We start from the raw sequence: 13,302 nt of genomic DNA, 5'->3' as shown, positions 1-13,302 counted from the left end.
GTATTACACAGAAATCCACCCAACCTTAGAAAGCCCACACCCACAATTGAGTCCTTAGATCATTTACCAGTGACTCAACATTATAAATATTTATCTAGTATTTGATAGCATCAGCCTTCTCCCCGGTGCATACTTCCCCCTTCTCTATCATCCCCTACCCTTAGCTAGCAGCACAGGCTATGTTATCTTGTCTTATTTTCTTACATCACATGCCCAAATAAGGAGCGATACATTTAAAAAATTTCAGAAGCTCCCAAGTAGAGAAAACAGCTCAGGAATTCATGTCGAACTGGTAGTTCACACGATGACTTCAAACTTAAACGTACTGGCACTTAACGTGAAGCACAATTATGTGAAAATAAGACAAAAATATCCAAATTACAGAAAATGCTACTGTCCGTGGATAGACTCTGGATTGAACAAAAATCTTCCACGAGAGATTCCACTTCATTACTATCAGTACTGTTCATTTAAATTCTGTCAAATTCTTTCTCATAAGCAAGTTTCTTAAGTACCCTTTGTGCTATTGATTGTTAGTGATAACACCCACCCACCGATTGTTAATGGAAAGGATTAAATATATACTATATATAATGTGTATATATATATGTGAGTTATATATGGAATTGTACAGTATATATAATTATGTTATATATGTACAGCATGTGATATACACATATATGTATATGTTTATATAAAATGATATTAAGACCCTATTGTAGGTGTTCACAAAAGAAAGTATCATCTGTGTTGCAGACTGTTTCCCATTGTTAAGTGGGAGGAAAATGGTATGGCACATAGCATAATGTAGATCGATTTTATAATAGGTTTTACTCAATTCATTCAAACCAAGTGGTCAATATGTGGAGAGACAGTGATAGAGTTGGCAGCCCACGGCCCCTCCCTTCCTGAAATTTCTTAACCATCTGCTTTTAAAGTTGGTCAACATGACCCATCTCTCTGCCACATGATTGGAATGAGTGTTGCTTTCTCTTCGCTCAGGAATTACTCTAGAAGTTGCACTTAACCCAAAGCATAACAATTAGAATTCTTCACTGGGTTGTTTTTTTTTTTTTTTCAAGCTAGAAATTAGAGGAAGTGTCCCTTTTCCAGGCTAATGGCACATTTGATTAACTGTAAGCTGGGAAGTAAAATACCCAAAGCACCAGTTTTGTGGACCGGGCCCATCTGACATAACATGAGAGGTCTCCAACCATGTTCAGGGACAGGTCCAGTCCTGCCTGAGGCCAGTTCCTTCCTCGTCCATCCCACAATTCCTTTACATTCAGTAATTCTTCCCATTTTGCCTAGTTTTCATTATATTTGTATTACTAGCCAAGAACGGACCTCCTCAGTACTAGAGACTTAAAGAATTAGGATGGCCAGGGGCGCCTGGGTGGCGCAGTCGGTTAGGCGTCCAGCTTCGCTCAGGTCATGATCTCGTGGTCCGTGAGTTCGAGCCCCGCGTCGGGCTCTGTGCTGACAGCTCAGAGCCTGGAGCCTGTTTCGGATTCTGTGTCTCCCTCTCTCTGACCCTCCCCCGTTCATGCTCTGTCTCTCTCTGTCTCAAAAATAAATAAACGTTAAAAAAAAATTTTTAAAAAAAGAATTAAGATGGCCTTATCTGGACTCAGACAATAAGAAAGTCAATATTGTACCTTTTATTTCTTCCACAAGCGTTAGAGTACCATTCACGTTGTCTGCAGAATACTCCCTGATGTAGATGTTCAGTTGGTCGTTTGCACTTCCACTGTTATATAAATAAAACTGCAAGCACTGAAATCCTCTTTTAGGGTAGAATGTTCTGCTTTCCAGTACTGCTGTGGCCCCCACACTTACAGAGCTACTGTTGAAATGCATGAAGAAACCAGAACCTGTTATGAAAACAAAAGCAGAATTGAGAGAAAACAGATACTAGATATAGGAATGCACGTCTTGTGGGCACAGTAGTTCCCCTCAGTACCCGCTGTGTGTAAAACACTATATTGGGCATTTAAATGCAGCTCCAGGAGCAGGCAGTTTCTAAAAGAGACATTAGGCCACCTTTTTTCCATACTATAGCTTTCAAAAGCAGAAAAAAGCGTCACCTACTTTGTCTAGTCTCTTTCTCTCTTTCTCTCTCTCTCTCTTTCTCTCTCTCTCTCTCCTTCTCCCTCTCTCCTTTCTTTTCTCCTTCCTCTGGCCTATGGAGGACCACTACCCACTATCCAAATCTGCATTTTATTTTATTTTATTTTATTTTATTTTTTAACATTTTTATTTATTTTTTGAGAGACAGAGAGAGACAGAGTTCAAGGGGGCGAGGGGCAGAGAGCGAGAAGGAGACACAGCATCTGAAGCAGGCTCCAGGCTCTGAGCAAGCGGTCAGCACAGAGCCTGATGTGAGGCTCGAACCCACAAACTGTGAGATCATGACCCAAGCTGAAGTCAGACGCTTAACCGACTGAACCACCCAGGTGCCCCTGCATTTTATTTTATTTTTAGTGTTTATCTATTTTGAGAGAGAGACAAAAAGAGTGTGAGCATGAGTGTGGGAGGGGCAGAGAGAGAGGGAGAGAGAATCCCAAGCAGGCTCATGCTGTCAGAGTAGAGCCCAATGCAGGGCTTGATCCCACAAATGGTGAGATCACAACCTGAGCTGAAATCAAGAGTCAGACACTTAACCTACTGAGCCACCCAAGTGCCCCCTAATCTGCATTTTAAAAGAAAATTGTATTTTTATTGATATATACTTGACATATAGCATGGTGCAAATTTAAGGTGTACAAGATGTTAATTTGACACATTTATATATTATATATAATATGACTGCTACTGTAGCAATAATTAACAACCCCTAACACGTTACATAATTATTATCCCTTTTTTGTTGTAAGAATAATTAAGTTCTAGTTGTTAATAAGTTTGATGATTAGCATATAATATTCCTGTCTATAGTCACTACACTGTGCATTAGATTTCCAGGGCTTATTATTACTGATTGCAAGTTTGTACCCTTAATATCTGTCTTCTCCGCTGTCCCTCCCACCCCACCCCACCATCCTCCACGAAAGAAAAAGAAAAACAAAAACACTTTTTGCTGTTAGGGACCTCAACCACTGCCTAGACTGGCTGAGCTCTCATGCAATGACCCTAAGTTTTGAAGTCTAGTTTTACATCTTTATTGCCAGAAGTGAGCAAATAAATAAAAATTGAGTACTTGTAGCCAAATAAATGACTATTTAATTTAAAATAAAATTATTGTGGAAAAGGATACTCATCTGAAAAAAATTAAATCAATTGTACTTTGACTCTTCATTTTAAGGATTCTTGTAACAGGAGCATGTAATCACAACCAGCTGGAATTCTGAAAGTGATTAATTCACAACATTGTGCCATTGACTGCAAGCTTGTATCTGGCAAGCTTTGAGAAAACCACCCCACTGCCCTGTAGATAAGAGTCTTTCCGGGAGATACTGTCCCCTCCTGCTGTGAGCATGTATAGGTAGAGAGGCTTCACAGAGCCCAATTCTGACTCACAGAAAGACAAGTCAGAGAGTAAAAGCCAAGAAATGAACCATGTCCTTACAAGGCACAGAACTGTTTCCTTAGTAGCAACTGAATGGGTTATCATTCATAGTTCAGATAGAAATTAGAGACAAAATCCCAGTCTTTCATGGCCAAGGAAAAGACTGGAGCCACCAAGTGTAAAATCTAGAAGTATCTCACTCCTGTTACCTTTGCACTGGCCCATGTTGGAGTGATCGCTCTCTGGGCCCCTGGGGACCTGGGAAGTCCGTTGCCAGTCAGCACTATCACCTGAACTTTGAATCATACCGCACACGTTTTCCAGTTCAAAGTTGCACGAGTCCAGAAAGCTCAAGGAAGAGGCTACAAAAGCAAAAACAAACAAACAAACAAACCACACACACACACACACACACACACACACACACACAGTTATCGACACTCCTACAACGTGATAATCCAGGTAATAAAAACTGTCATGGAAGAACTGGGAATGCCAGGATGGCGTTAAAGGGAACACCTCGCTGATTCTGGAACGTGAGTCTACACTCTTCTCGTTACCCAGATTATTAAACAGCAACCCAGATTATAAAATCCCATTGATATGATGGCTCCTTCTTTAAAAATCGACATGGTGCATGTTACTATAGGACCCAATTTGTTTGTAGAGCTAAAGGCCAGAACTTCTAAGAAGAAAAATATTGCTTCCCAGGTATGGATTGGGATTTGGGTGTTTATACGTTTGTTATTTTTTTTAATATCAAACTTCAACTATAAAAACTATAATTATCAATTATCTAACCATAATTGCAGAAAAGCCAGCAATGCTCGACAAAATGGCACGGCACGTCATTTTCCCCTCCATGGTAGAGAGACACAGAAAACATTTCAAAGAACCTGCCACATACAGCAATTATACAGTCGATTCAACTTTAAGAGATCATAGTCGCTGAAATCCATTCGCTGGCCGATCACATCCATGAAGTCTGAGATTCGTGTTACAATTGTTGGTTCTGTTCCATTTTGGAAAGCCGTCTTACTGTAGTGCATTACTGACGTGTAATCATAGGGAACATTCAAGGAGTCTGATTCTTGGTCATCGTAGGTGTTAAAATTGTGCTCTCTGCCTAAATGTTAAATTTAAAAAGATCTTTAATTACTCGATGTTCACAAAATTTAGCTCATCTTACTCTAGGCTTCCATCACTGCCCACGATTGGACATTAGCATTTAGTGTAAGGCTCTAAGAGCTTCTATTAGAAAGGTAGATTCTAAAAGGTGTTATTGACACAGTCAAGGTCATTGGCAGGTGCTCGTGGGAGGGTGGGGGCATCCAAAGCAGATGGAGGTGGAGGTAAGAGGACGTTGGGAAGTGTGGTGGGAAGGGACCTCGGAATGATAATACAGGCAAGAGTCCTTAGAAAGAACTGACGTACTCAGGGATTTCACGGTTACTGGAACACGTGTGCAAGTTTTTAAAACGAATACATTCAGAGAAGATACCTGGTTGTTTAGCATCACACTGATGAGCGTCTGGTTGCAACTTGAAATGGGATGATTTAGGGGAAACAGTGAGGTGGAACTGATCTCCAAAGCTTATAGATGTGTTATCAAATCTGGACAGAAGTTTCTGTCAAAGTAAGACCCAGGGAATCTTAAAGAGTGAGATGATGGATTGAAGCTAAGCACTTGTCTTGCTCCAGAAATCTTGTAGTCCGCTGCTGTGCCTTACCCCAGTTGAGATCACCAGACAGCAATATCACTGAGCTGTGATGTTCAGGGGTCTCAGTACCGAGCAGCCCCCACAATGCCTCATAGGACAGCAATACCACTCCCTCCACCGTACCCTCTGCAGGCAGGACAGATGGGGACACTAAGCGTCCTTGTGGAAAACATGAGCTTCAGTTGTACAATGTTATTAAGACATTTCTGACTTGGAATAGAAAGTCCCAAAAAGTTCCGGCTCATCAATTGCTGCAGTGTTTCCCAGTATGGGCTCCATAGAACAATAAACACAAATACTCAAAAAAAAAAAAAAAAGGCGATGATCAAGTCAGTTCGGGAAATGCTTCGTATTTGGAGATTTACAATATGTGTTACTCTAACGGAGACTCTGAACAGTAAAGCGGTATCAGTAACTCAAGTTTAATTTATTTTAACCTAGGATTTCCCAAACTAATTGGACTGCGGATCTCTTTCCGCACACATCTGGGAGCGTTTTGTGGGACAGCACTCCCTAAAAATGTGTTTTGGGAAACACCAGTTTCTTAGATCCCGTCCAGCTCCAATGCACCAGGGGTCTGTGGTATCAGTGCCCCAACAACCTTCAGGCACGTGAACTCATGCACGTGAAGTAAAGCATCACTTCAGTTTTCCCATTATTAACGGTTGGCAGGAGATAGCACATGCTTAGAAATTCAGTTTGTGGCCCAAAATGTAAGAAAACAAAAGAAATGTACCTGACAGAATCCTGTCCCACATTATCATGACGTAGTCATCCCGATCGGAACGAGACTGCTCATGCCAGAACCCCAGGGCGTGGAGGAACTCGTGTTGAACTGTCGCTATTCGGTCACAGTTCTCCCCGATGGAGAGTTCTTGCTTCCCAACATGCATGTTGCCCACTGAAGACCAGCAGCTTACAGGAGAGTTCACGGGACAGAGGGAGAGGGTGTTCTCACCATGCAGGCTGAGGCCTCGGGGCACAATCCCCAGTGCCCAGTCCTCTCCTTTAACCCACCTACATCCTTCACTCTTTTATCAAGACACTGCCTCCCTCTCATAACCTCACAGATCACATGATTTTTGGAGAAGTGGTCCTGCCACCAAATATTACACGGGAGCAAGGCATCTCCCGATCAACCGAGTCCTGATTTTTTCTAGCAATGTCCAAGTTTTTCACATGGTCCTTGGTATGTTGATGACCACTCATAAAGTTTTATAGATGTAGCAACCACATGGAATTGCCAAGCCCCAGGCAAATAATACTCAGTGTAACTCAAGCAGTAAGTGTAGTTAGGTTAAAATAAATTGAAATACGGGAAATCTACCCCCAAAACCAAGAGCGCACTATATACAACGCATGTTAGCTAACTTGACAATAAATTATATTAAAAAAAAAAAAAAGAGCATGGGCTCAGGACTTAGCCATTCCTCTGGCTGAGTCCATTTCTTCATCTGTAAAATGGGAGAGAAAACCAGAACCTATGTTGCAGGTTAGCTCTGAAGACTAAATTAGTTAATACTTATAAAACTCTTAAAATAATGCCTGGCACAATTTAGTGCTACATGTTTTGAATTACACAATCAAATAAAAAATATCCAAAGAAAGACTTTAAAAAAAGAGAAAGAGAAAGAAAAAGAAAATAAATTGAAATACACGTGTGTACACGTGTTTTACTGAAAGAGGGAAATAAAAACTATGTAAACTATGAATGGTTGAAGTTCCTTAAGTTATGGGCTGGATGGCATGCAATCCCACCCTCCTTGTCTTAATGTGGGTAGTCTGGTTGCATGTGTGAAAATATTATTTGTATGGCTAGAGAAACTAGATGTAGTTTGTCTTTTACGCTCCAGCAAACAGCTAAGGAAGCCCCCACCCTCCCTCAAGGTCAGGGACTAGGGCAATTGTTGTGACAGGCCATACTTGCAATGGTTGGCATTTGAACCCTTAGAAGACAAACTTTCCACCTTACCCACTGCCCTTGAACACTGATATATAGTTAGCTTCTCCAGTCCAAGGCTTGAAGTCAATGCATGTTTTTAGGCGATAGCGTTCAAATGCGTTAAGGATAACTCCCTTAGCATTCATTTCTGAAGGAAGAAAACCAACAAAAAATACACTTATTAACATTATCACTGTTGAACGATTCACCATGGAAATGGGCTATGCATTACATTGTTTATCATGAGTTAGTCCCTTCCTGAATGTTTAGTGTTTCATTTTTACCAAATTTAGTATTCAGTCCCAATTAAGTATGTATCATATGCAAGTATTTGGTTCTTCTTCAGATCCTTGATTTTGCCCCATATTTGTTTCTTTGGAACCACTAGAGGTGCGTTACTGAACAACAACAACAAAAACCATACCTTTACCTCAGAGCACAAACACCTTGGATCACAGGCAGCCAGAGTGAACCATCACTGTCACATGCTTCATCTGAGAAGCTACAGTATGTATTTAAAGCCTCACAGCAGAGCTTGTAATTTGAGGACCTTGAGATGGGAGTCCAGGAATATTCCGGAATGGTAGGTGCAGCATCCATATCTGTACTTCTATCATCTGTATCTATTCTGTATCTATATCATCTATATATCACCTATGTATTTATATCTCATCTGTAGCTGTCTATACCTATATCTGCAAAGTGCATTTCCTGGGGAAACTGTTCATAAGATTCTCGAGTTCAGGACCCAAATTAAAGTTAACCATTGTTTCAAAAAAGGCAGAGGCATGAAAGCAACAAAGACATTCAGGAAAAGAAGCTTGGAGGGCAACCCCGGAGGAAGGGGATCCCGGGAAGGATGGTGGTTCCTGGGAAGTGGGAGACAGTGTGGCCAAGTGGAAAGCACTTGGACTCTGAGCCGGAGACGCCTAAGTTCTTTCCCATCCTCATCACTTTTGATGCGTAACCTTTGCCAATTCAATTCACCTTCAGAGTTTTCTAAAATTATCAGCTAAGTGGGGAAATAAAATCAACTTTGCAGGCGCAAAGTTAAGCATCAGACTCAGCCAGTTAGGTGTTGGACTGTTGATTTCAGCTCAGGTCATGATCTTGAGGTTAGTGAATTCAAGCCCCACATTGGGCTCTGTGATGGCAGCTGGCAGTGTGGAGCCTGCTTGGGATTTTCTCTCTCTCTCTCTCTCTCTGCCCCGCCCCGACTCACGCTGTCTCTGTCTCTCTCAAAATAAATTAATAAACTTAAAAATAAAATAAAATAAGGGGTGTCGGTTAAGCGTCTGACTTCGTATCAGGTCATGACCTTGCGGTTCGTGAGTTCCAGCCCCGCGTCGGGCTCTGTGCTGACAGCTCAGAGCCTGGAGCCTGCTTCGGATTCTGTGTCTCCCTCTTTCTCTGACCCTCCCCTGTTCATGCTCTCTCTCTCTCTCTCTGTCTCAAAAATAAAAAATAAAATAAAATAAACATTAAAAAAATTTTTTTAATAAAATAAAATCAACTTTTCAGGAGATAGTGTGAAGATAGGAGAAAGCAGAGGGGCAGTTCCAAGTAAAATGAACATTTATCGAATGTTCGTTTCCTTCCTCCCTTCTTACATGACCTTTGCACTTTTGAAAACAATTAGTAGGAAGGTCCTCTGTTTCGGTGAGGATCAAGAACAGGACTCACATAGGGGGCCCTAAATTCCATATGAATTTATATGAGGCACCCAGAATTCCACCTTTTATAATACCACACAAATAAAACATGTTCATTGCAAGTAAGTTAGAAAATGCAGATAAACAAAAAGAAGGAAATTATAAAATCTTATCACTTCAGAAATAATCAGCCACTCTCATCAAGCTTCTTGCTTGTATGTTATATACTCACAATATACACATATTTTTTAGAAAATACAAATCAGTCTACCTATTTTATAAACTATGTGTTTCACTAAATAGTATATCATTAAAAGCTTTATCAAGTGTTCTTTTTATCATTTTAATGGCTACCTTATATGGCTGTAACATATACAAGTAACTTCCTATTGTCAGATATTTAAAGTGTTTCTGGATTTTCTGTACTATAAATATCATGTTTGCATTCTTATCTCAAATCTAACACTTCCTTACAATAAGACATGATGAGGGGCGCCTGGGTGGCGCAGTCGGTTAAGCGTCCGACTTCAGCCAGGTCACGATCTCGCGGTCCGTGAGTTCGAGCCCCGTGTCAGGCTCTGGGCTGATGGCTCAGAGCCTGGAGCCTGTTTCCGATTCTGTGTCTCCCTCTCTCTCTGCCCCTCCCCCGTTCATGCTCTGTCTCTCTCTGTCCCAAAAATAAATAAATGTTGAAGACATGATGATACCCACCACCACAAGCCTGTTTTAAGGACAGACTGTAAAAGGGGCATGCAGGTCTAGGACTTTTATCAAAGTTTAACGAGGATAGCTTTTTTTTTTTTAATTTTTTTTTTTTTTTTTTTTTTTATCTTTGAGAGACAGAGAGTGACAGAGCGGAGTCAGGAAGGGGCAGAGAGAGGCAGACACAGAATCCGAAGCAGGCTCCAGGCTCCGAGCTGTCAGCACAGAGACCAACGCGGGGCTCGAACTCACAGACCGTGAGATCATGACCTGAGCCGAAGTCGGATGCTTAACCGACTGAGCCCCCCAGGCGCCCCACGAGGATAGTTTTTACCCTTCATTGAATTGAGAGTCAAATAAGGAAACATATGTGAAAGTTTTGTGAAAGGGATATAGCCCTCTACCAAGATAAGCTCTTCGTTTACTGTGTGCCTTCATTACCAAAGGCTAATTATCTTTGACTCATAGATGCAGGAGCACCCCCCCCCCCCCCGCCCCGGGATCATGTTATTTAAATCCCCAGGCTCTGAAGGCTAAAGCAGGTCCTAGATAAGCCTAGGAATTAAGCAAGCAGCTGCTCAGGATTATTTTTCTCTTTAGCCCTTTCAGGTTTCTAGCACCTTGATTTTCATTTCCATCCCCCCTTCTTTTACCCTGTCTGCTCTCTACCTGCCCCACACACGCCAAGTCTGACACCCAGGCAAGGAATGATCACTTATTCACAGGAAGCTATCCATGGCTGCCTCAAGAGTCACCCCTTCCAGAAAAGCTGCATCTAACAGCCAGGTAACACCCGGAATGCAAGCAAAAAGACTAAAGCAGAATTGAATATGTTGGTTAAGAGCGATTTCTGGAGAGCCCGAAGTCACTTCCACTAAACCCTTCATAGGTATTTACTAACCCTTCATAGGTATTTACTTTTGCTACCTGTAAGGGTGGCTTTGCTTAGTGATTTCCTCAGTCAGAGTCATTTCATGATGGTATAAATTTCAGAAATATGAGGAAATCCTCTTCTCACTTTAAGCATAGAGAGTAAGTTCAATGCGACAATATTAAACAGGGGTAAAGTATTTTCCAAATGAGAAAGAATCAAAATCATGGAATTAGAAACATGACCTAAAAATTTGGGGTTTAATCATATTATAAAACTAGCACAAAATAATGCTGTAATATCAATTGAAAAAAGCAGATTAAAAAATTTAAAACGGGGGCTCCTGGCTGGTTCAGTCGGTGGAGCACGTGACTTGATCTCTGGGTCATGAGTTCACTCCCCAAGTTGGGCATAGAGTTTACTCTTAAATAAATAAATAAATAAATAAATAGAATAAAAAATGAAGCAAAACAACGATTTTTTAAGTTTATTTATTTTGAGAGAGAAGTTGGAGAGGCAGAAAGAGAGGGAGAGAGAGAGAATCTCATTCTGCATAGTCAGTGCAGAGCCTGATACAGGGCTCAGACCCACAAACCATGAGACCGTGGCCTGAGCTGAAGTCAGACGCTTAACTGAGTCACCCAGTGCCTCTAAAAAAATTTTAAAACACTATAGTTATACCCATATAAAAATGTACACAGTTTGGATGGTAAGATGTGGACTGAATTTTTTACCTGACATGTTTGATTCGTATATGTTTATTAATTTATATATATATATATATATATATATTTTTTTTTTTTTTAGTAAACTCTATGCCCACCATGGGGCTCAAACTCACATCCTTCAGATCAAGAGTCACATGCTCAAGGAAGCTGGGTGGCTCAGTTGGTTAAGCGACTGACTTCAGCCTAGATCATGATCTCACCATTCCCGAGTTTGAGCCCTGCATCAGGCTCTGTGCTGACAGCTCAGAGCCTGACGCCTGTTTCAGATTCTGTGTCTCCCTCCCTCTCTCTCTGCCCTTCTCCCACTCACACTCTGTCTCTCTCAAAAATAAACAAACATTAAAAAAAAAGAGAGAGAGTCACACGTTCTACCAACTGAGCTAGCTAGTCACCCCAGTTTATCAATTTAGTTTTAAAAATATTTATTAACTGCCTATAAAATGTCAGAGACTATGCTAATCCTCAGAATCGCAAGATGAAAAATAGCTCTGGGCCTCAAGGCATTCACTATGTTGTTTTATAATGTGTAAAAACAGGTACATAAAGCTCATAAAGTTACAATAGCTTTGGTTAAAATTCAGGGCAAAAGTAGCCAAGAGATACAATCAAATTTAAAGCTCACTGGTATTTCATAGAACACCTTAGGAGAACAATTTTTCTAATTTTTATAAATAATTTGAAAATAAAAGAATTTTTATATTTTTAATCAAAATATTAAGACCAAAAAATATTATAAATATTTAAAGGCATTCAGATTTCCCCCCCATTCCTAAAGTCAGTGACTATCTTTCCCTTCCACATTATAGTTTCTAATCCCACCTCTGGCCTTGGCTTTTTCTACCTCCTCTTAGTTTTTCCTCTATGTTTCTGGCCAGTCCTCCCTTCTCAGTCACTTCTAACAGATCCTCCGTCTATATCAATTCCAGAAAGTTGTTCTCCCAAGCTGAATTCCAATATTGACCATCTTCTCACTCAATACAATCTTCTTGGGCCACTCAATACGCTCCATCTATCTAAGGAGTACGTGTTATATGCAGGGCTCATCACACCAGTGCAAGGGGCTCATCACACCAGTGGCTTCAACCACCTCCCACAGCCTAAGAACACCCAAATCTCTCTCTATCCTGAATGATTACGCTGTACACCAACACTTCATATGATCTCTCCATCACAGTGGGCCTGATACATTTCGAACTCTACATGCCAATTTCCACCACACTTCTGTATCTCACCCTCTTTCAGACATATTCCCTGTTCTTGTTACAGGCACTACCATGCACTCAGTTGCCTAAGACTGAATCCTGGGCACCAGCATCTCTTTACCTCAATCCCTTTTCTTGCAGTCAATCATTAAATCTAACAATTGCCTCCTAAGGCTGTCTTAGAATTGTCCGTTCTTGTCTATCCTCGCTGAGAGAGACTTGGTTCAGAAACTCTCAATCCTTCCCTGAATTTCTTCTATAGATTCCTTATTTGATCTCTTTTCCTTCTTTTTTCCCCCCACTAATGATACATCTTCTCTACGGCAACTAGCTTGATCACAATCTCACACCCCCATTAAAACTTCTGGAGGTTCCATGTCACCATCAGTATGCACACCAAGTTCTTTAAGGTGGGAAACACTCAAGTCTTTCCAAACTAGATTCTGCCTACCTGTTCAACCTCACTAACTCCCCATTTCCAACCAAAATTCCAGTTAAGGGTTTACCCTTTCCCCATGCCCTTGCGCATAGTGGTCCATCTGCCTGGAGCACCCTTCCCTTGCTATCAGAAGCCGTGCTGGCCCGCATGACGCCTTTCTGCGGATTATTACAAAGGAGCACTTCGTCTGGGCAGATGCTGCAAGTCTTGACGTGGCAGGTAGTAAATAGCACTTCATGCAAAGAAACAAATGCCTCTTGATGAACGAAATGCAAACCTGATTTCAGTCCCACTTCCCCCTTCCCAGGCGCCTAGGTACCATGTACAACTTGCATAAATGTCCTGGTAGCCCTGCTACGTAGTGTCACCTGCCCCCTGATGCCTTTACATCTAGGCTGAGTCACATGCCCCTGCAATGCGCTCCCACAGCTTTTCAACATGTCATTAAGCAAAATATGTATCGCGTTCTATTGTAATTAACTTTTGGCCGATCTGAATCTCCACTGAAATGTATGAACTTTAAGAAAACTTTCCAGG

General features: G+C 41.2%; 1 protein-coding gene across 1 annotated transcript in view; it reads right to left on the bottom strand.

Moving 5' to 3' along the window:
- The window catches only part of MEP1B (meprin A subunit beta), a 53,572-nt gene that overhangs the window by 7,937 nt on the left and 32,333 nt on the right, over window positions 1–13,302 (bottom strand). The window contains exons 7-11 of the mRNA XM_043557179.1: window positions 7,202–7,319; window positions 5,966–6,144; window positions 4,416–4,634; window positions 3,718–3,870; window positions 1,659–1,874 (exon numbers count right to left, since the gene is read on the bottom strand). Of these exons, the coding sequence (XP_043413114.1) occupies window positions 1,659–1,874; window positions 3,718–3,870; window positions 4,416–4,634; window positions 5,966–6,144; window positions 7,202–7,319 (885 nt within the window). The remainder of the gene's footprint in view (window positions 1–1,658; window positions 1,875–3,717; window positions 3,871–4,415; window positions 4,635–5,965; window positions 6,145–7,201; window positions 7,320–13,302) is intronic.

Source organism: Prionailurus bengalensis, chromosome D3 (genome assembly GCF_016509475.1).
Source record: "Prionailurus bengalensis isolate Pbe53 chromosome D3, Fcat_Pben_1.1_paternal_pri, whole genome shotgun sequence".
Classification (NCBI taxonomy): domain Eukaryota; kingdom Metazoa; phylum Chordata; class Mammalia; order Carnivora; family Felidae; genus Prionailurus; species Prionailurus bengalensis.
Note: the sequence above shows the minus strand (reverse complement) of the source record. Positions and strands in the feature narration are given on the sequence as shown.